Below are 20,743 nucleotides of genomic sequence, written 5' to 3'. Positions count from 1 at the left end.
ATTTTATCATATTATTGCACTATATGAAGTTTTGTGTTGTATAATATTGTATATATTGTATATTATATATTATTATTATATATTTTGTATCTTATTGTGTTATACATATAGTATATAAATTGCATACTTTTCTAAGAGATAAAATATGGTAAGATGTAATATATAGTAAACGGCTTATAATTCCATAAGTGAAGCAATAAAAAATCTATCTATCTATTTATCTATCTATCTATCATAAACGCTTCTCTACAAAGCTTATAATTCTGACTTATACTCTTTTGCTCGTCCATCAAAAAAATTATATTTTTTTGCTATATTAAAGAAAACTTGCGTTTTGGGTCCCATATAACACGAGATTCATATCAAATTAAATTTATAATTCGTCATATATCCTGATTAAATAAAGTTATTACATTTTTCCGTGTTAAAAGAACAATACGAAAAGCTTCATAAATTAGTATCATTCTTTTACAATAAAAATTAGTGAAGGAAAATAATTTTCCATTTCTTAGTTGCGAGGTTATGTTGCATGCTCGAATTATTTGTTCATAATGGTGAGTTTTCATTACTGTCAGCAGTGTCATAGATCACGAACATTAAATCTACTGTAAATTACCAAGTTTAAGCTTAATTTAATTAATTAATTGAAATATATATGTATGGAAATAAATCTATATTTTATAAGAAGGAAAGGAAATCTACGAGTTTAATCACCTGTATTTTTGAAAACGGTGCTTTATGATTGGCACGCGATGCAAAGTACTTTCATTGCATTAACATGTCAGTGGACATTACGTTTGCCGCTCAAATTGGTTAGAGTACCTGTTCAAACGTTTGGGAGCGTTTCTTTTTCCCCTCAAATGCAAATTAATGCAATAACCATATCTCGGACCTATTTGCGTGAAAATGAGGGATGCATTAGTCCATGCAGTTTTAGTATACGATACCGGAGCGAATTCATAGCAGAAATGCTCTGAAAAACAGAAAACATATGTAAGAGAAGGATTTTAAACCGAAAGTGCGGATAATATAACCACGTTAATTATCGTTTACAATACACTGCGCGAGATCGTGAAAGAAGATGAACACTCCACAGTCGAACAAAAAAAAAGGCAGAAGTAGAATCGGTGTTAGTAACGATAGTACTAACCCCGCGAACAACGAAACGCTCAGCACCCAAGAAACATCGAAATTTGTTTTGGTATGTAAATTGTTCCGGTGAATGCGAAAGAATTGCGTGAAAGTTATGAATTCATAGACTGTACATATTCATCCATTTTTGAGAAATTTGAGATTCCAAAAATCTACATAATGCAAATAACGTATAAAAGCATATAAAATATCTAAAGTAAATTTCTTTAGCCACGTTCATAAAAATATAAAATTGCATAAACATCCGTAGTCTATTAATTAATATCGTAGAAACTTTTAAAAGTACACATGAACTGTAAAATAGTATCTCTTTTCATTTGTATTGCATTACAATATATTTTTATTTATGTTACTTATTGCTGTATATTTATTTTGTAATAGATTATATACTGAACTTAAATTAATTCATAAATATTTTCACTAGGAATTAAATAATTTTGTAACATCATTTACTTTTAAGGTGAATCCTATTGGTGAAGATACAAATAAAACATTCAAAATTGGAATTACTGATTCAGTACCTATTATTTCCTTGGAAGGGAATAGTTCTGATGAGAAAAATACGATTCAGAAAGGTCATGCTATACCGTTAGACAAAGACAAGGAAGAAAAGAATATTCTTAGCAATTTACCTGTAGCTATGGTAAAAGAGATTGATGGGTATGAACAACAGCTAGGTGAAGCAGAACCACTTCCAAATTCATATATCAGATTTATGGAACGCAGTGGGGAAGAACTTGATGGTAATTCATTTCAAATATACTTATTCTTTTCAAGTGACAATTCACTTAAATATGTTCCTCTTCTGCAGGAGAAGTAGAGTATGATTTAGATGAAGAAGATACTGCGTGGTTGTCTACAGTAAATGAAAGGCGATTAGCTTCGGGACTCAGTCCACCTTTGGAGCCTGATACATTTGAATTATTGATGGACAGATTGGAGAAAGAATCATACTTTCAACAACAAAGTAATGGTGGTGGAGGAGTTGCAGCTGATGAAGATGCAGTCTGCTGTATTTGCATGGATGGAGAATGTCAGAACAGTAATGCCATACTATTTTGTGACATGTGCAATCTAGCTGTTCATCAGGATTGTTATGGTGTACCATATATTCCTGAAGGACAGTGGTTGTGCAGAAGATGTTTGCAAAGTCCTTCACGAGCAGTTGATTGTGTTTTGTGCCCAAATAGGGGTGGTGCTTTTAAACAAACTGACCGCCCAGCTACGTGGGCTCATGTTGTATGTGCTTTGTGGATACCGGAAGTAAGATTCGCTAATACAGTGTTTCTGGAGCCTATTGATAGTATAGAAAGTATACCTGCTGCACGTTGGAGACTTACATGCTGTGTATGCAAACGTAGAGGATCTGGTGCTTGTATTCAGTGCCACAAAAGTAACTGTTATGCTGCATTTCATGTAACATGTGCGCAACAAGCTGGTTTATGTATGCGTATGAGGACAGTGCAACCTGCAAATGGGGAACCAATGTTAGTTCAAAAAACTGCTTATTGTGAAGCTCATACTCCATCTGATTATCAACCTTCCACCAATCCTGCTGATGCCAGAAGAAGGGCAATTGCGAATAAGAAGAGTTCTTCTGCTCCAGTTATTTCTATTCCAACCATACCACCAGAACGTATTAAGGAAATTGCTAGGTAAAAAACATAAAATTGTTTTAACACATGAGCCAAAGTATATAAAGAATTTTTTTAATGATTTATGATGTTAATTAGCTTAGCTGAAGGGTTGCCTAAACGAAGCCAACTGATACAGCGTCTTATAGCATACTGGACTCTGAAACGCCAATACAGAAATGGTGTTCCTCTTCTTAGGAGACTTCAGAGTTCACATCCTCAATCCAGACCACCACCACTTGGAGAGAATTCTTCACCCCCACCAGATAGTGAATTACGTGGTGAATTGTATCGTCAATTAAAGTATTGGCAATGTTTACGTCAGGATCTCGAGCGAGCCCGATTACTTTGTGAATTAGTACGAAAACGTGAGAAGTTGAAGAAAGAACTATTCAAAGTGTAAGATTTCACTGAAAAGAAACTCAATTATCAAGAGCTATATAATAAATATTCAAACATTTCATTTTATTCTGTAGAAAAGAAAAATGTTTGTGGTTCGAATTATGTCCACTGGAAAGTGTTCTATGCTCCTTACTAGAAGCAATCAAAATGAAAGATGTAAACGACGTGTTTGGACAACCAGTAAACACTAAAGAAGTCCCAGATTATTTGGAAATTGTATCTCATCCTATGGATTTTTCTACCATGCAGGTAATTCATCTTATTTCAAATTATTTAAAGAAAAAACTCATGTTACATGTTACATATACAAATTATAATCATTATTTTACTAGATCAAAATAGAAAGACAAGAATACGACACAATTGGAGCTTTTGAAGCAGATTTTAATCTGATGGTCAGTAACTGCTTGGCCTACAACCGTAAAGATACCATGTTTTATCGAGCTGGAATAAAAATGAAGGAACAAGGCGGCGCTCTCATAGATCAAGCTCGCAAAGAATATCCTGAATTGGACCCTGTAAATGAAAACGAGCAGACAGCATCCAAATCTAGAAAAAGAGACCGTGCCAGCAGAAATCGTGGAGAAACTGAGTTACAATCCGGAGAGAAAGAAATAGGAGGAGGAGGAGTTAATAGAAGAACAGCAGTTCTCTTCACTCGCAAAGCAAGAGCGAGAGCCAGTAGAAGTAATCAAATGTTCGTCTTGGAGGATGATAAGAAGAAACAGAGTGACAGTTTTAAAGAGTACAGGTGCACATTGTTCCCTTTTAACTTTACTGTTCTCGGATCCATATGAAATGAGTGTTATATTTCAGTAAATATTAATCAAATATAGATTGCTTTTGAATATTTGGTTCTAGTATTTAATATAATATTATTACCGCTTGTGTATTCCACACATTTGATGCATAAGGTATTCTGAAAAAAAAGGATATCTGAAGAAATAGAAGCATGGAAAAGTAAAGAGAAAAACAGAATTAACCATTATACGTTTGTATTTCAATAAAATATTGAGTACAATATCGATGTACAATATGAAATTAATGTTTGCAGAAGTAGAACAATGGATAGCGACGTGGGAGAAGGTGAAAGTCAATCTTCGAGTTGCAGCAGTTGTTCAACGAGCAGGTCCACTACTCCTGATTTAGAAGAAGAAAAACAGAGGCAGCAAGAAGCGAACGAAGCAAAAAAAGAGCTGGAAAGCAAGCAAGGTGCAGTGAGCAATGGTCTGGAGGCTCTCCAACTTGTATGGGCCAAGTGTCGCGGATATCCCTGGTATCCGGCTCTTATAATAGATCCTAATACACCCAGAGGCACCGTGCATAAAGGTGTACCAATACCAGCACCGCCTGATGATGTATTAGCACTCGCCGTCAATTACAAAGAACCAGTATTTCTCGTTCTCTTCTTTGATACCAAAAGAACATGGTAATTTTATTTCTCTATAGAGTGCAATTATATTCTTTGTTTTCCTGTTGTCCTATCGATTTGGTTATTTTGTGTATATATGTAATTATATATAATCATTGCAGGCAATGGTTACCAGGGGAAAAGTTGGAGAAGCTCGGAGTGTCTCAAGAACTAGATGAAGCAAAATTAATCGAGTCTCGAAAACCTGCGGATAGAAAAGCCGTGAAGAAAGCGTATCAGGAGGCGCTCCATTACCGTAAACAGACGCACAACACAACGTTGAACGCCGGTTCGGTCAGTTAATCTCGTGAATTCTGATAAGATATTATTTATAACCATAAGGTAGTTCTTTTTAAGAATTTGTAAGTATGTAAAAAGAATTTTAACATACATGTGTAACTTATGGTAACTTATCTTTAAGTCATACCTTTTTCAGAATTCTATTTATATTTTTAAACAATGACCGAGATGAAATAAAAAAAAACATTGTTTGTATAAAATCTTGCCTGATTGAATATTTGTCTAGATACATATATATTTTTTTATAATCTCTTTTTGATTTATACATATAATCAGTAAAAATAAGAAATTTGTAAAAATAAGCATCTGCGACTTGCAGCATTTTATGTTTCACTTATTAATTTTTGTTGTCTTTTTCCTGCTGTTTCACATTTTTCTGTTGTGGTTTCAAGTTTTTTTCCACATACTCGTTCAGTTCTTTGGCGTACAAGTCCAATCTTTGTGTCATCTAGAAAGAAAAAAACATAGGAAGAGTAAGAGTCATAAAAGAAAAACAGAAGATCACGAACATCTAAGGTTTTAGCTTACTCTCAAACACCAAAAATCTTTCATCTGACGACACAAGTTTAGGTCTAGTTCAGAGACGAGAAGACCATCTTTACAACGACTTAAGCCTGGTGTTCTAGTTCCATCAGGAGCAGTGATGTAGCTGGACCCATAAAAGTGACCAAAATCATGGTGCGCAGGAGCTCCATCGCCAGACGTAAATTCATTGGGGAACATTTCAGTTCCAACGCGATTAATAGCACAGGTGTAGTAACTGTTTGCTATGGCTGCACATCTCGCTTCGATGGACCATAATGGTTCAGATGTATGGCTGGTTGTTGCTGATGGGTTGAACACAATCTAGGAACAGATATTTTATAAAAAATTTTTAGAAATTTTATCAATATAAATGATTTGTGATATTCGTAAAAAATATATGATTAAAGATAAATTTTACCTCAGCACCATGCAATCCGTACATCATCCAGTTCTGGGGATGATGTCTACCATAACAAATGTTAACAGCTATACGTCCAAAACATGTTTCGAAGACAGGATGTCCTGTATTTCCTTCCATGTAATAAGTAGACTCGTTGAAATCTCCTACACGAGGAATATGATTCTTCCTCACCTTTCCAATCACCTTTCCATCATTATTAATTATTACAGAAGTGTTCCACAGAGTATCGCCATTTGCAGAGTCTCTCTCAAGAATTGGAGAAATGATAACCATTCCATGCCGTTGAGCAAGTTCACTCATGAATATTATGGTTGATCCATTCTCAGCATCTTCAGCCAGTTCACACCAGGGATATTTCTCTCTGGTGCAGAAGGCAAATGGCATAGCTGTAACATAAATGAATAGGTTTCCGTTTTAGATAAATGGTTTCTAAAATAAACAATGAAAAGAATGGACAATTATTTCGAATAAGATGATTATAAACTGTAATTTTTTTTGGAAAGAATGGAAGTTCTTTGAAGAAGGTTCCCCTATTCTTATCTAATCTTGTAGAATTACATTAAGATTAGTATTATATAATCTTATTTGGAAATATAGAAGTGTATGCAAGATTATCATCAAAACAAGCAAATATTTGAATAGCTAGAATGATAACACTCTCAGTCCGCAAAATTCCAAGTTCGTAGCTTTTAAGACAAGTAGTACATGATTTTTTAATATACATGAATTCCATTGATATGTATTTTTTTAAGCACTATATAGATTTTCAGACATACCCCAAGCCTCTTGGAGGCAGAGTATGTTCACACCGCAGGCTGCAGCGTAGTCGACATATTTTTGGATTTTCATATGCAGAGCGTTTCTTTGTTTCTGCAAAGGTTCTGTCGTTGGTAGCACTATGGAATGCTGAATCAAACCAACTCGGACGAGACGTGGAGGACGCAATTGCTCCGTCACACTGCCGCCCACAATATATCCTTGGATGTCGAGATCTTCACTTCCGTTCCATTGAGGAAGATTTAGCGACCTTCAATACATTAGAAAGAAAATTAGTTACTAATAACATGATACTATGGTAAACTGTAACTGTAATCTAAATATAGAAGGAATCATATACAGAATGTACTAATAACTAGATGCTTCTACGTACAAAAATGTCAAGAATATAGAATAATGTAATTATATATTCTTATTTTCAATATAATTATAAATATATAGGTATATAATCTTTCTTATTAAAAATATTAATTTTATCATTTTCTTAAGTTTGAAATACATAATGTAGGATAAGAATATGAGTCATTCAAAAGTCACACTGGTCGAACTCCATAAATCTAAAATAAATATAACGATAAGAAATAACAAAGATATTTCTGATGAGACACCCTGTGTACAGTTCAGTTTTCCACCAAATCTAGCCAGCGCCAAAATTTATCCAGTACATGAAACATCTATGCGCAAAACGCCAATTTCTTTATTCGCGCAAAATCGCGTGAAATCTAAAAATATTTCACACCAAATTATTCTAAGATACATTGACATCGGGTACAACGTACTCAAAACGTTTGGAGAGTATCAAAAGCTATTTTCGTATATTAAAATTCAGTTCAAAAACATCTGTTAAGAAAAAAGAACAAATTGAAGATTGATACCGTTGACTGCCACGCGCGGTTTCTGTATCTTGCCGTGGAGGCGCAATAGATTGAAACATACTACACTATAACATTGAATTTTTGCAAAATGTTACATCTACGTACTTTTCCTCTGACAGAGTTATGTAAGTAATTCACATTGTTAAATATTTTTTAGTCCATAAAGTTTATTTTATTTTAATAACCCTACAAAATTTAGTAACAGTGGTCACCGATGACCACCGTGGCAGTCAATGTGTTAAGTATATAAATAGGAATAAATCTTACTGCAACTCGCGGCCATATAAAAGGCGCTTAACTTCAGCCAGCTCCTTCTCTGGTAGATGTGCCTCCAAAATCTCTTCGAGAGTTTGATCAAACTTTGAATTACTCATTTTGCTGTGAGAAATTCTCAAACGTCGTTGCTACTCGATTCTGCTTGTAACCGTGCTCCGTCACTGACTCCAGACGATTGTGAGAGGACGCAGAATTAACGCGTGATATATATCGATGATATGTGCAAACATGTGTTAACATACTCGTTAATCTTTATCAATGAATGCTTTTTCACTAGCTTAATTAATTATCATACCAGCCATAAATTTTTTCGAAACTCTATCGTACCTGGTTGAAAGGAACAGATGACCTTACTGTTTTCATTGACTTCGTATTACTGTGTTTGATTAAATATAACATTTTTTTCCAGGGGCTAATCTCTATAGTAATAATTAATAATTAATCATTTTCAGTTTTGTTGATAGGTATTTATTCATTTATAATTATAAGTAAAGAATCAACGTAGATCATTTATTTATAGATACGTTTTATTTTCTATCATACAATTTCTATTTTGAAAATAAACACTGAAAATCGAAGACTCAAGATATCTTGTTTTTAGTTATTTTTTAACAAATTTTCATAATTTTTATTCTTATTTTTAATTTTGTTTAAATATTGATATAGCTCCTATTTATTTCGAATAAAAAATGTAGTCATTATATAAACCCCATAACTTCATAATTTCATGATCTGTATAAAAACGTAGAACTTTTGTAGAAAATATTTCTAAAATAATTACATTGTTACTTGTTCTAATCTTTAGAATTCCATTTTCAACGAGATGTTCCCGTATCTGTAAAATAAGAAAATGAAAAATTGTATAAACGAGCCAAAAATTTTCCATTAAAGTTAACAAAATGCAGTATTTTTTTCAAGTAATCGTGCATGTTAAATGTTACTGATAGGGTGCAGTCAGGTTATCTGGAGGTTTACTCTCTCTCTCTTTCTCTCTCTTTCTCTCTCTCTCTCTCGTTGTTTATAATCCACTGTATCGTGAAACAATAAATTTAAACGCTTCATATTCAAATATTATCAAAATAAATGTATCGCTTGTTTTTGCTCAAGCAGAATATATTACACAGATTATTACACAATAAAAAATATTTTTCTGTTACTATTACTACAATAAAGTTCGTTAATTAAAGTTGTATCTCGTTCTTATATGTCTTTTTTTATTTAAGTTTAGATTATTATCAGTAAACCTATGAAAATATAGTTTTACATAACAAAAATACATTCGATATAAATTTAAAAAAATAATGATAATAATGATATATGATAATAATCAATTAAAAAGTAAATATGGTAATAAATTATTTCTGCCTTTTAAATTTAAACGCGATTATCGATTCTTTTCGAATATGTTACTATCGATAAAAACGATAACGATAACATCGATAATTATCGAAAGTGATATCGATTATGAATTGTTGTTAGTACCTATGACCTGTTTTTAATATATGATATATATACGCAAATAAGGGTAAAATGTGAAAAGTTAAAAACAGCTCATTCTTGCTGTATTAAAAGACGTCCACTTTCAAAACATCAGATAATTCATACAAGTGAATAAATATGTGGTCATTTTATCTTCTGTTTCTAGGTTATGTTAACCTGTAAACTTAATAGATTTAGTAACTGTGAAAAGCGAATAGTATTGAAAAATTAGAAATTAATCAAAGCAAAAGTAATTTACATAACTATAAAAATGGCACTAAATAGAGATCGGCGTTCAAACGCCGGAAGTAAGATGGCAAAATTACTGGATGAAGAAGAGGAAGATGATTTTTATAAAACAACTTATGGAGGTTTTGACGAAGTAGAACAGGATCATGATTACATGTTAATGTCAATTTATTTATTCACCAATTTGTCAACATTATGGTAATAAGAATTAATCACAAGCAATTTGTCTTAATTTAGGGAAGAAGATGAAGCGGAAGATGAAGTAGATTCAGACTTTAGCATAGATGAAAATGATGAGCCCATTTCTGATACTGAACAGGAGGGACCTAAGAAAAAACGTAGGCTAGTAACAAAAGCTTACAAAGAACCTAAAGTTCAGTCTAATCAATTGCCATCTAAAGAAAAGAGAGTAAGACAGCCAAGGCAAAGAACCTTTATCGAGAGCACAGGTGAATGTATGTGAAATAAATGCTGAATTATATGGACAAACAATAAATTGTAATCTTTTATAGAAAGAAAATCTATACGTCGATCTACTGCTGCAAAATCGGCAGCAACACAAAGAAGACTTACTGAAAGAAATGAGCATCAAAAAAGGAAAACTAGAGTTATAAGACATGATACATGGAAGCCTACTCAAGAAGAATTATTAGAAGAAGCATTGCAAACTGAACAGATCAATATGAAATCATTAGGTTTGATATGATGATCATTAGATTGCCTAATATGCTATTGATAATTTTAATTTTTTTATTATTTTTGTTAATTCAATTGTATTAATTGCAGAAAAGTATCAGAAACTAGAAAATGAAAAAAAAAATACTAGGACAGTAAGAAAATCGCAAACTGGTCCTATGATTAGGTATCAGTCTTTAGCAATGCCTGTTATGATACTTTCTGAGGTGAATTATGATAAAGAAGAAGATAAAATTAATGTCGAAGGAGATGATGAAAAAAATGCAAATTTGGAAGACAAGCATCCAGATGGGACAACAGGTGAAAGGTAAAATATAACTTTCTTTTCAATTAAATTAACAATATTCTAACAATAAATTTCTATTCATTTCAGTGCTGTAACTATAAAGACAGAAAATGGCATGACGGACGTTGCCAAAAAGGAATCTTCTCAAAATTCCAACAAAGGCAAATATTACTATGAACAAACAAAAGGATATTACGAAAGAACCTTCATTACTTTCGAAAATGAACAACTGTTTTCTGAAGCTTTCAAAAAACCTTCCACTCCAAGATCACCAATGAAACCTTTATGTGCAATTACTAGGTAAAATATCAAAAATATACTTTTCATAGTTTTTTAATAGATAAAGATCAATTTATAAATATAAAAAAATATTTAGGCTCCCAGCAAAATATTTAGATCCCATGACTCAGCTACCATACAAAAATGTGCAAACGTTTCGTCTATTGCGTGAAGCGTATTATCAGCAATTAGAAGCTCGAACAGATATTAATGATACCTCACAAAGCCCAGATTTACTACGGTGGCTCGAATGGAGACAAAAAAATCATGGTGGTCTAGCTCAAAGAAACACAGTACGTCTTGAACCAGCTTCCGCGAGCATGCCTATGTAGTTTCTTGAACCAGTGATAAAATTAAACAATATCTGTATCATTATAATAATGCATTATTTTTTATTTTTATTATTTCTAAATTCAGGACTTCCATTTAAGGAACCTTTAATTTGTAAAATAAATGAAACTACAAATAACAGCGAAAAAATATGTTGTAAAGAAAAGAGAAACTGTAAATAATCGCATAATTTATTGTTAAGTGTAGTATCGAATTATTGCATATCATCTGCATTGTATCACGTGAGTTTTGAGATTCTTTGTATATACAGTCTTAAAATTATGATAAAAGTAGCGATATATAATGTACCTATTTATACAAAGCTATATCGATTAATATCAATATTTTTCGGCTAACGAAACGAAAAATTGTACAATACACACGTATACATATATGTTCAAAGCAAAAGTGATTTTATTAATAAAATTATGAAGTACAAAGCATTGGTTAATAAAATGTCGCCGATTCGGCGATATCTTCTTTCATATAATAATATATATATATATATTATTATATATATATATTATTTATTTAGTGTGGTATATATATATGTATAAATATATATATATATATATATATCGAATCAACGGAGAATAAACTGATCTCAATAATGTCTAAAAATTCATCGTTCTAAATATTCCATTCGTACAAATTCAATCTTCGCAAAAATGGAACTTGAAAAAGTTCCATCAAGTATCGTATTTAGTAACCTAATGGTACAAAATGGAAACTGAAAAGGCATGTTGTATGTATACCCGAAGGGAAAAGTATGATTCTTCCATTGTTCTGTTAATTCATCGCACGCTCAGACACGAAATTAGAATTTTTCGACTATCATTGCTTCGAAATGAATTTACATTTTAAAAGCTGGCTAGTCAGCCAGAGGAATTTTACTTCTTATGTATGGTCACGCATAATCTTGCGGACTTTCTAAATTCACTCTTTTTTTCCTCTTATTAATTGCTCATTAAGCTATTTTGGAAAATAAAAATGATTATTTATTTAAAGAGAAGTATTTTAAATAAAATTCACACTTTTACCGGAACACTACTGGTAGTTATCTCTATTACTTATTGCAATTTACCAGGTAAATTGCGATAAAAGAGATAATTATTTTACTAATAAATAGCGCTCTCGGAAAAGCATAAATTATATTTCCAAGACTTCCTGTATTTGTTAACACGTTGACTGCCACGTCATTTTTCATATTTTGTCTAGAAGCTTGATTGAAATATACTACACCATAAAATTTAATTTTTGCAGATATTATATAGTATTTACACTTTCTTCTGATAATATTATCCAAATCATTCACATTGTTGATAACTTATTAGTCCATGAAATTTATCTTATTTAAAAAAAGGATTAGTAACGTCGATCACCGATGATCGCTGTGGCAATCAACGTGTTAATGATATTTTTCAAATTAAAAAGAAAAGAAAAGAATAATGTTATAGTTCCCTATAACCGGTTCTGTGTGCTCGTTTTATCGTTTTCTTGGTATGATTACTATTGCACGAACCATCAATGTCCTCGCATAATACAGCGAGGTGTAGACATTTCAATATTTCAACGTTTTACTCACTCTCTATTTATTCATCAAGATACAACGAGGACTTGTAACGATAACAGATTACATTGCGGCTACACACATCGAAGCGATAATTATTAGACGCCTAGAAAGTACGATATAATCTCGCAAATAGTGTACTTTCGTGTATTATCACTTTTATGATACGCGTCAAAATTTGAATTCGTTAATTCCTGTGCCAAAATTTCAATTCTTCCTTCGTTCTTTCAGTTCTCTTACTTCTCAGCTTTTTTCCACTTGGAAAAAAAGAATACCTTCGGAGAAAGTGTTCTTTTGTTTGTTTAAAAAATGGATAAGCTGCTTATCGTATTTCAAGGTCAACGCTACGGTGCAAATTCGAAAGCAGAGAGTGAGCAACAATAAAAGTGTTTCAAGTCCGATTTAATTCTTTTTTTTTTTTTCATTTTTTGTTTTCTTCCTCAGTTGCTCTCGTTAAGCTTCTTCTATCTTGTTCTCTTATTTGTCTTCTTCTATAATCGTGCACCTGTATACTTAAACTGCAAGACTTCACTTGTGTTATAATATAGACTGTCTCTGAAACATTCGGCCAAATTTTGGAATAATGATACATCATCAGTCGTAAGATCAAAAACCAAAAAGATATTAATACTAATACTTTGCTACTTAACAAATAATTATTGCTTGCATCTTTCGATCCAATCTTTGTCATCAAGTTGATGCACTGTGGATATAATTTCAGGTGACTAATTTGCTCGTACAATCTCTTACTCAGCTCACTTATGGAAGAATATATAGTTGTTAATCTATAATTAATTGTGAACATTCACTTGCACTTTTTAGTACACTTTGGGAATTCCTTTATGAAGATCATCACTTTCGACACCCATGGTACACTCTTTTCATCCCTGTGACTCACAAAGTATGCACCCCTCCAAGATGCGACCAAGTATTTCAGACACATTTCTTTTGTGTAACGTTTATAAACCGTTCGCTTCTACGTGTCAAGTAGAATAACATATGTATTATAAAGAAGCAGTAATACAACACTGACTTATTGTAACATATCAGAGATAAAGATAGTGGCGAGAGATTAGAGAGGAAGGGAGAGAGGCAGGATGAATTTTGGGGACAGAATTAGTGCATATGCATATCTTCGTCCTTCGTAAATATTTCTGATGATGTATTTTTGGGTTGTATGATCGTGTCTATGGTATTCTTTACTCCAACGTATCCAGCTATTGTATATACGTGTCGCTATATTTTCCCCGATTCTCATCATTCATTTCCCAAATAATCTGAAGGAACTTGAGGAGTCTATGATATCAATCTTTCCTATTACATTTTCAACTAAAGCATACAAATAATAATAAAAATTTGTTTGTTCCATGGTCAAAAAAGGCTGATTTAATGATACTGATGGTGGCGACGTTGATACTAGTAGTGGTGATAATAATAATAATAGTAATAGTAGTAGTAATAGTAATAGTAGTAGTAGTAGTAATATTAGTAGTAGCAGTAATAATAACAGCAGTAATAGTAATATGTTTCAATCGAATTGAAGCGACTGTTGAGAGCAAAATTGTACCGATGTTTTCTTTTAAGTACTACTATTAATATTCGCTTCCATAAAATAACGGAGCCAAAAAACAGTCTATTTTGCATCCAGAACGCCGGATTATTTGGGAAACCAGTAATCAGTGTATACTTATATTCGTAAATAGTCTTGATTCTTGTACTGTTTGCACCTGTTACGTTTACCGTCGACCACTTTTCTTTTTCCCTCTGCCTCTTTGTATGTCCTTCTGCAAACACAAAGGTACATAATCGCAGTTATTATATGCAATCACATTTAAAGATTAATGTGGTCTTATACCATGTGCAAATGATACATTGCAATTCTTATGCCAGTAGAGAGAATAAGAATTATGTTAGAAAATGTTCAATATCTTGATGTGTTTACTTTTAGGGATATGCTATTCTTCTATGAAAAATCTTGATTTATTTCATCGAACTAGTGTTTATTTCAAGTTAAACTGTAGCAAATAAAAAATATGTATAAACACATTTGAAATTTCTATAAATCTTTTCTCCTACTTTGTTCTCTTTAACATGATTGTAAATTTACATATATTAAACAATATAAGTAACTTTTACTAAACTATTTTATTAGCATTTAATACCTTTTAGGTATCACAGGGATATAATTAGATTTTAAATAGTGTATGCTTAAACAATAGAAAAATAATAATTTATAAATTCTTAATATAATTCATTATTGTCACAGCAGACAATAATGATTGGTATAAAATTTTTTATTTGTCTTCACTCATTAATGATGAATCTCAAAAACATAAATTGATGAATGATTCAATGACTAATTTTCATTACAATTTATTGTTTTAAGATTGAATTTTCAAGTTTTCATAATACAATAGGAATAAGCAGAAAATTGTATAAAGGATGAATTTAATAAAGATTAAATAATCGAATTTAAATAAACATAAATCTACTCGTAGTTTTATTTATTATATGAAAAATATTTTATATAGTGGGCAAATGTACACGAGAAAAATGTTTTGTAAAAATTTGAAAAGTACATCTCAATAATCAAAAGAAATATTTATTTATCTGAAAGTTACACACTAGTACTACTCTAATGAAATGCATTATGTCTCAGCATTTGTTTACATGTAAAAAAAAGATATGAAATGGCTTTTTTATACACGTATAAGTTCCCATACATTCGATTACACGTAATCCATGTTTTGAAATGTTACAATTTAAAGCTCTTATCAGTCCGTAAGAATCTTTTAAAAATTAACATTTTTACAGACTACGTGTTACATATGTATATATATTCAGAGTACGTGCAATAAAACATTTAAAAAATAATACTGACGAAAATGAACGGCTTCTGTTACGTTAAGTAAAATTTAATATAAAACAAACCCTCGAAACTTACAATTGTGAAGCTTTATTATTCGTCGATCTTCTGACATTGATAAGTATTCATAAAAAAACGTTTTCCACTTTCATAAATATAAAAAAATAAATTTTAGTGTAATTGAAATATGAATAAATCTTAGGATGTATTATCTTAGATATTTCTATAAAACATAAATTTTAGATAAGTACAGCGTGAATGTGTTCTACGTTTATTTTCTTCTCTAATTAATAATTTTCTTTATGACAAAGTGAGAAGTGTTACTCTTATTCTGTAAACAATAAAATCTTAGAACTTTGAATATATCAAAATGTGTAACTATACAATAATAAAACTAGTCAATTAGTAACAATCATCATGGAAGAAAAAATACATAATAAAAGTGTCTTTAGTAGTATTTAATTTTGATGTATGTTAAAATTAACTCAATTTACAAATCAACTTAATATTTATAATTAACTAATCATAGTTTTCTTATATTAAAACTATGCTATCGTACAAAGAATTATTCCAGAAACTTTCTCATTTCTTTTTTTCACTTTTGTTTCTTTTTACTGGACCATAGACTAAATTTTTTTCTCTTAGAAAGTTGGTATTATTTGAGTGTACTCTCGTGATATTGATACTGTATTTGCGTGTACACACATTTTAAGCAGCAAGGTGAGTCACTGGCAGCACTGCTTGCGCATTCCCTCTGAGTTCATTGTTGGCTTCACGTCGATGGGTTCTACGTTTTGTGGCCGGATTGTATCACCTTCGGGTGGGTCGCGTATCTGTTTCTGCGATACGATTCTGTAGATTTCTGTAATAATCAAATACTCTATCATCATCTAACTTTAAGAACGCATGTATCAAATCGCTGCAATGTTACTTCCATTTAGCAAAAAATACTGCAGCAATTACTTCCAAAACAAATACTATGTAGAGATAGAAAGAAGTCCCTTGGAAAGAAAAGAAATCTCATTGGTTAATTGCAATTTCTATTAAATGCAATATAATCACAAATTGATTATGAATGTTTATAGAAATTCCTGTTTCTACAAATTTAATTAAATGAGTGGAATTGAAGCAGAAATATATTTTAAAGGATCTGTAAATTTATTAACTACTTTTAAGGTATTATTATGATGTTCTTCGTGATTTTTCTCGCTTTAAACTGAATATTTTATGTATATAAATATAAATATAAATATAAAATATAAATATATAAATATAATATTATATATCTCAGTTAATTTTTACTTTAGGAATAAGTTTAGCAGTAAGTTTACCTGTTAATATATTTTGAAATGCTGTTTCAACATTTGTAGAATCTAAAGCAGAAGTTTCAATAAAAGAGAGGCCGTTTCTCTCCGCGAACGCTTTCGCCTCGTCGGTTGGAACCGCACGTAGATGCCTTAAGTCAGATTTATTTCCCACCAACATAATAACGATGTTTTGATCAGCATGGTCCCGCAATTCTCGTAACCATCTCTCTACATTTTCGTACGTCAAATGCTTCGCGATATCGTACACCAGCAGAGCCCCAACCGCACCACGATAGTACCTAGGAATTTTCATCCAGATAAAATTACTATTTATTGTATTAAAATAAGTATAATTATTTTGATAACATTTAAGTTTCATGAAATATATTATGTTGATAAAGAACATGAAAGATTTGAATTTAAAACACATTAATGATTTAGAAAAGAATACTGTTATTTCTTCAACTTACGCAGATGTAATAGCACGATAACGCTCTTGTCCTGCTGTGTCCCAAATCTGAGCTTTAATAGTTTTTCCATCTACTTGTATACTACGCGTAGCAAATTCAACTCCTATAGTCGACTTTGATTCCAAGTTGAATTCATTTCTCGTAAATCTTGACAAAAGATTACTTTTTCCTACACCAGAATCACCAATAAGAACAACTGTAATAACAAAAAAATACTTTATTAAATAAATCAAAATGGTAAAATAAAAATTTACGTATTTTGTTTTGTACAATTAGTATTTTATTAATTCATTTATGTAATTATAAAGAAAAAATCTTTTAATTAATTTAAGAAACAATGATGATTAGACCAGAATAGTATCATCATACAGTGCAATAAAATTAATTTCTTTAGATATTAATCTTTACCTAATTTGGAAATACCTTACCTCAAAAATAATTTTATTTAGAATCCACAACTTTATAATTTACATAACACTATAATTTAACACCAAAACTTCCAATATTTAAAATATAAATAAAAATTGTATAATACTACATGAAGAAATCAAAGTTAGACTCTATGTACTCTTTGTCTATACAAATATTCCATCCTATTCTAGTTATACTTCCTATTTACACAAATATTTAATTTATATCCTTCTCTAATTATATCATTCTTGTCTATATAAAAATATAGATATTTGTACAAATGAAATAAACTTTGCACAAGGTACCAAATGTTTAAAAAAGAAAGGGAGTTATATGGAAAGATATATCATATAAGAAAAAAAATCAAACTTTACCAAAAATCATTGACATCCCCAAAACAGAAATTATTGTAAATTTACAAAATTTCCATGAAAAATTACAAATTGTCATTTTGCTATTCTTGTTCTAGTGTGCAATGCCAACATCGATTGAATAATGTTCTTCTGTCATATAATTACTAGACTATAGATTTTAATGCAAATTTATATTTTTATGAAACATAATTAAAAAAGTGCAAGTGAGATAGAGATTCATTTTGGCTATAAAAAATTATAAGAAATACTCTACTTTGTATACTTTATGTATTCTTGCATATTTGCATTCTATACATTTTTGGATCTTTAAATTTTCCATAAATGAATAAAACTCTGCAGTCTAATAATTGCAAATAACACCCAAAATCTAATATAGTAAATATTTTTGCTAAAAAAGGTAAAAATCTATTCAGCAACAATTAAGACTGCCAGATTTCTTTATTCCCCTGAAAATAATAAACACAAGGGTCACTTTTGTTAAGGACCCTTTAATCATATAAGTTGTTCAGAGAAATGAATCACGAATCGCGGATAACGAGGGTATACACAAAGGTGTAACTGGCCACGAAACAAAAATAGATTTAGATAGTTGACTCATTCGATTAACTGTAACTTCGATAATTTCGAACACGTCGTCCGACAAAAATCATTTGACAAGTTTTCACATGTGAAAACTTCATCTCTGATGTCATCGTTTAAGCCTCGATATTCTATGCTCTTTCTGTCAATCGTATCATCGTTTCAAACTTGACGTTATTTCGGAACCTGTTATGTTACTGAATGATGACAACTGTGATGTTTAACTAACATACCGATGTATATATATATAAAATAATCACACAATAACAATTATAAAATAATACAAATTATAGAATAATAAACTATATAATTAAAAAGAAAATGAATACACACATATACGTATACAAAATCGTACGTGTATACGTGTATACATAATGAATAGCAGCAGCACACACGTATACACAGTACATACACACACATACAAATATGTATATATATATATATATATATACATACACGTATACGCGTACTTCACGAACGTGTATGTGGATGTGTATACATGTATGCGTGGAAAAATTTTCGCCAAACTTCTCTAATAAATAGTAAAGTTAGGTTGATGAGTCGAATCGAGATTTACCTTTAAATAAATAATCATATTCGTCATCCCGAGTGCCCATCTCGTCTGGAGCAATAAACCCCTTTAGTAGACTGACGGACGATACCTAGATATCGGAACACACTACTACAACTTGTAGTTATTTACAAAAATGAAATTGTCGAAGCAACCAAATAGACTTTGCGCACTGTTTATCTACTCACGGCGTACGTACAACACCTACGTGGATATGTACGGTAGAAAAAATATGAAACGAAACAAGCACGACTATACGATGATATAATTATTTTCGTTCTTTCAATTTAACTGTACAATATGGCCTCCTTTCTACGCCCCTCCAAACCCGATAAATTACACATGCGCAATGTGTACAGATTGTACGCATGCGCGGATTTTGATCACAAATTAAATTTATTATAGATTAGCGTTGGAATAGAAAGTATTTGATACACGATACCACTTGAATTTGACTTTATATTTGACGATGATACTATTTAAATCGCGCGGGATATTTAAATTTCCTTATTCTATTAGGTTGACTAATAAATTCATTCACTGCGAAGCAATTAAACTCATCTACGTTCTAGGTATTAAGTTTTACATACTACGTTTATATACTATATTAATACTTATTTATATTTATACCTATTGTATCAGTACCTATTATACTACTTATATATATATCTCTATTATTATCTATATTATTTTGTAGTAACAGTATAAATTTAGTACTAGATTTTAAATTTATATGTTGTATTTATATCAATATCTTATTTGTCTTATTGTAACAATATTATTGTGTTACTACCTATGTATAGGAAAAAAGTAGATTTAAGAATAAAAAAATCAAAGCCCCTAGAGGTTCAAAAGGACCATTTAACTTTGTTTAGAACACATCAAGGATTTTAATTAAGAAATAACCTATTTATTCTATTTCTATATAAATATATATCCTTCATAAGAAATTGAAATACTTTATTAAATATTAAATAAATAATTAAATAAATAATATTAAATATTAAATATACTATGTTAGTAAAAAGTAAATGAATTTAGTATTCAATCCAATATTACAATTATTATCTATATTCAATAAAGGTGAGCACCAACCAAGATAAAACAAATCATTAAATAGTTAAATATATAGTACTGGTGAACAAAATTTTAATTGTTGTTGGCTATTTTCTGTTCAATTTAAAATTAATATATATATATATTTAGAAATTTTCATGAATTTTAAGAGAAACATATATATGATGAGAAAAAATCATCACGAGAAAAAATATTAAATTCAAAACTCAAAAATCAAACTCACTAGCGATTCTAGCGAGTGAACGATTGAATGAATTGATAAATTTCACTAAAATCTCATTTTCATTCTATTGTTCTCTGAATAAATAAATTTTAATGTATTTTATATCTCAGTAATTAAAGCGCAATTAGTGCTAAAAATAATCTAAGTACAAGTATCTAATAGATACTTTTTTTAAATTTGTCACATGACCCTAGACTTCCCAA

The 20,743-nt window shown here is 30.7% G+C and overlaps 4 protein-coding genes across 6 annotated transcripts; 2 read left to right on the top strand and 2 right to left on the bottom strand.

The window, feature by feature from the left end:
• Window positions 1–744: 744 nt before the first annotated feature.
• On the top strand, window positions 745–4,950 carry LOC117214242 (peregrin). Of its 2 annotated transcripts, none has more exons than XM_033460152.1 (8): window positions 745–1,201; window positions 1,613–1,895; window positions 1,964–2,807; window positions 2,886–3,185; window positions 3,263–3,437; window positions 3,521–3,939; window positions 4,243–4,617; window positions 4,722–4,950. In XM_033460152.1, the coding sequence occupies exons 1-8, from the start codon at window positions 1,082–1,084 to the stop codon at window positions 4,900–4,902; spliced, it is 2,697 nt and encodes an 898-aa protein (XP_033316043.1). In that variant the 5' UTR covers window positions 745–1,081; the 3' UTR covers window positions 4,903–4,950. The 2 variants fall into 2 exon arrangements, with proteins under 2 accessions (XP_033316043.1, XP_033316044.1); XM_033460153.1 differs by having other exon boundaries at window positions 1,068–1,348.
• Window positions 4,951–5,084: 134 nt separating this feature from the next.
• Window positions 5,085–8,003, bottom strand: LOC117214243 (beta-ureidopropionase). The gene is made up of 5 exons (XM_033460154.1): window positions 7,765–8,003; window positions 6,622–6,872; window positions 5,843–6,231; window positions 5,428–5,745; window positions 5,085–5,347 (listed from the first exon to the last, which is right to left on the bottom strand). The coding sequence occupies exons 1-5, from the start codon at window positions 7,869–7,871 to the stop codon at window positions 5,237–5,239; spliced, it is 1,176 nt and encodes a 391-aa protein (XP_033316045.1). The 5' UTR covers window positions 7,872–8,003; the 3' UTR covers window positions 5,085–5,236.
• A 1,220-nt stretch (window positions 8,004–9,223) lies between these two features.
• On the top strand, window positions 9,224–12,072 carry LOC117214189 (vacuolar protein sorting-associated protein 72 homolog). The gene is made up of 6 exons (XM_033460066.1): window positions 9,224–9,657; window positions 9,739–9,950; window positions 10,014–10,196; window positions 10,288–10,504; window positions 10,571–10,783; window positions 10,860–12,072. The coding sequence occupies exons 1-6, from the start codon at window positions 9,524–9,526 to the stop codon at window positions 11,092–11,094; spliced, it is 1,194 nt and encodes a 397-aa protein (XP_033315957.1). The 5' UTR covers window positions 9,224–9,523; the 3' UTR covers window positions 11,095–12,072.
• A 521-nt stretch (window positions 12,073–12,593) lies between these two features.
• Window positions 12,594–19,575, bottom strand: LOC117214190 (ras-related protein Rab-11A). Of its 2 annotated transcripts, none has more exons than XM_033460067.1 (6): window positions 19,429–19,575; window positions 19,247–19,348; window positions 17,306–17,501; window positions 16,860–17,134; window positions 16,234–16,390; window positions 12,594–14,446 (listed from the first exon to the last, which is right to left on the bottom strand). In XM_033460067.1, the coding sequence occupies exons 2-5, from the start codon at window positions 19,284–19,286 to the stop codon at window positions 16,254–16,256; spliced, it is 648 nt and encodes a 215-aa protein (XP_033315958.1). In that variant the 5' UTR covers window positions 19,287–19,348; window positions 19,429–19,575; the 3' UTR covers window positions 12,594–14,446; window positions 16,234–16,253. The 2 variants fall into 2 exon arrangements, with proteins under 2 accessions (XP_033315958.1, XP_033315959.1); XM_033460068.1 differs by having other exon boundaries at window positions 19,247–19,331; window positions 19,429–19,574.
• Between the last annotated feature and the right edge of the window lie 1,168 nt (window positions 19,576–20,743).

This window comes from Bombus bifarius, unplaced genomic scaffold (genome assembly GCF_011952205.1).
Source record: "Bombus bifarius isolate JDL3187 unplaced genomic scaffold, Bbif_JDL3187 scf7180000009200, whole genome shotgun sequence".
Classification (NCBI taxonomy): domain Eukaryota; kingdom Metazoa; phylum Arthropoda; class Insecta; order Hymenoptera; family Apidae; genus Bombus; species Bombus bifarius.
Note: the sequence above shows the minus strand (reverse complement) of the source record. Positions and strands in the feature narration are given on the sequence as shown.

What these genes read in the sequence shown, in the direction of transcription:
- LOC117214242 (XM_033460152.1), top strand. Translation starts at nt 1,082, where the DNA reads ATGAACACTCCACAGTCGAACAAAAAAAAAGGCAGAAGTAGAATCGGT. An exon ending in CGTATTAAGGAAATTGCTAG is followed by an intron (nt 2,808 to 2,885) that starts GTAAAAAACATA and finishes GATGTTAATTAG; the next exon opens with CTTAGCTGAAGGGTTGCCTA. An exon ending in TTTGATACCAAAAGAACATG is followed by an intron (nt 4,618 to 4,721) that starts GTAATTTTATTT and finishes TAATCATTGCAG; the next exon opens with GCAATGGTTACCAGGGGAAA.
- LOC117214243 (XM_033460154.1), bottom strand. Translation starts at nt 7,871, where the DNA reads ATGAGTAATTCAAAGTTTGATCAAACTCTCGAAGAGATTTTGGAGGCA. An exon ending in CTGCCTCCAAGAGGCTTGGG is followed by an intron (nt 6,232 to 6,621) that starts GTATGTCTGAAA and finishes TTTATGTTACAG; the next exon opens with CTATGCCATTTGCCTTCTGC. An exon ending in ACGGATTGCATGGTGCTGAG is followed by an intron (nt 5,746 to 5,842) that starts GTAAAATTTATC and finishes ATCTGTTCCTAG; the next exon opens with ATTGTGTTCAACCCATCAGC.
- LOC117214189 (XM_033460066.1), top strand. Translation starts at nt 9,524, where the DNA reads ATGGCACTAAATAGAGATCGGCGTTCAAACGCCGGAAGTAAGATGGCA. An exon ending in AACCTTTATCGAGAGCACAG is followed by an intron (nt 9,951 to 10,013) that starts GTGAATGTATGT and finishes AATCTTTTATAG; the next exon opens with AAAGAAAATCTATACGTCGA. An exon ending in GATGGGACAACAGGTGAAAG is followed by an intron (nt 10,505 to 10,570) that starts GTAAAATATAAC and finishes TATTCATTTCAG; the next exon opens with TGCTGTAACTATAAAGACAG.
- LOC117214190 (XM_033460067.1), bottom strand. Translation starts at nt 19,286, where the DNA reads ATGGGCACTCGGGATGACGAATATGATTATTTATTTAAAG. An exon ending in ATATGATTATTTATTTAAAG is followed by an intron (nt 17,502 to 19,246) that starts GTAAATCTCGAT and finishes TTGTTATTACAG; the next exon opens with TTGTTCTTATTGGTGATTCT. An exon ending in ATTTCAAAATATATTAACAG is followed by an intron (nt 16,391 to 16,859) that starts GTAAACTTACTG and finishes TGATTATTACAG; the next exon opens with AAATCTACAGAATCGTATCG.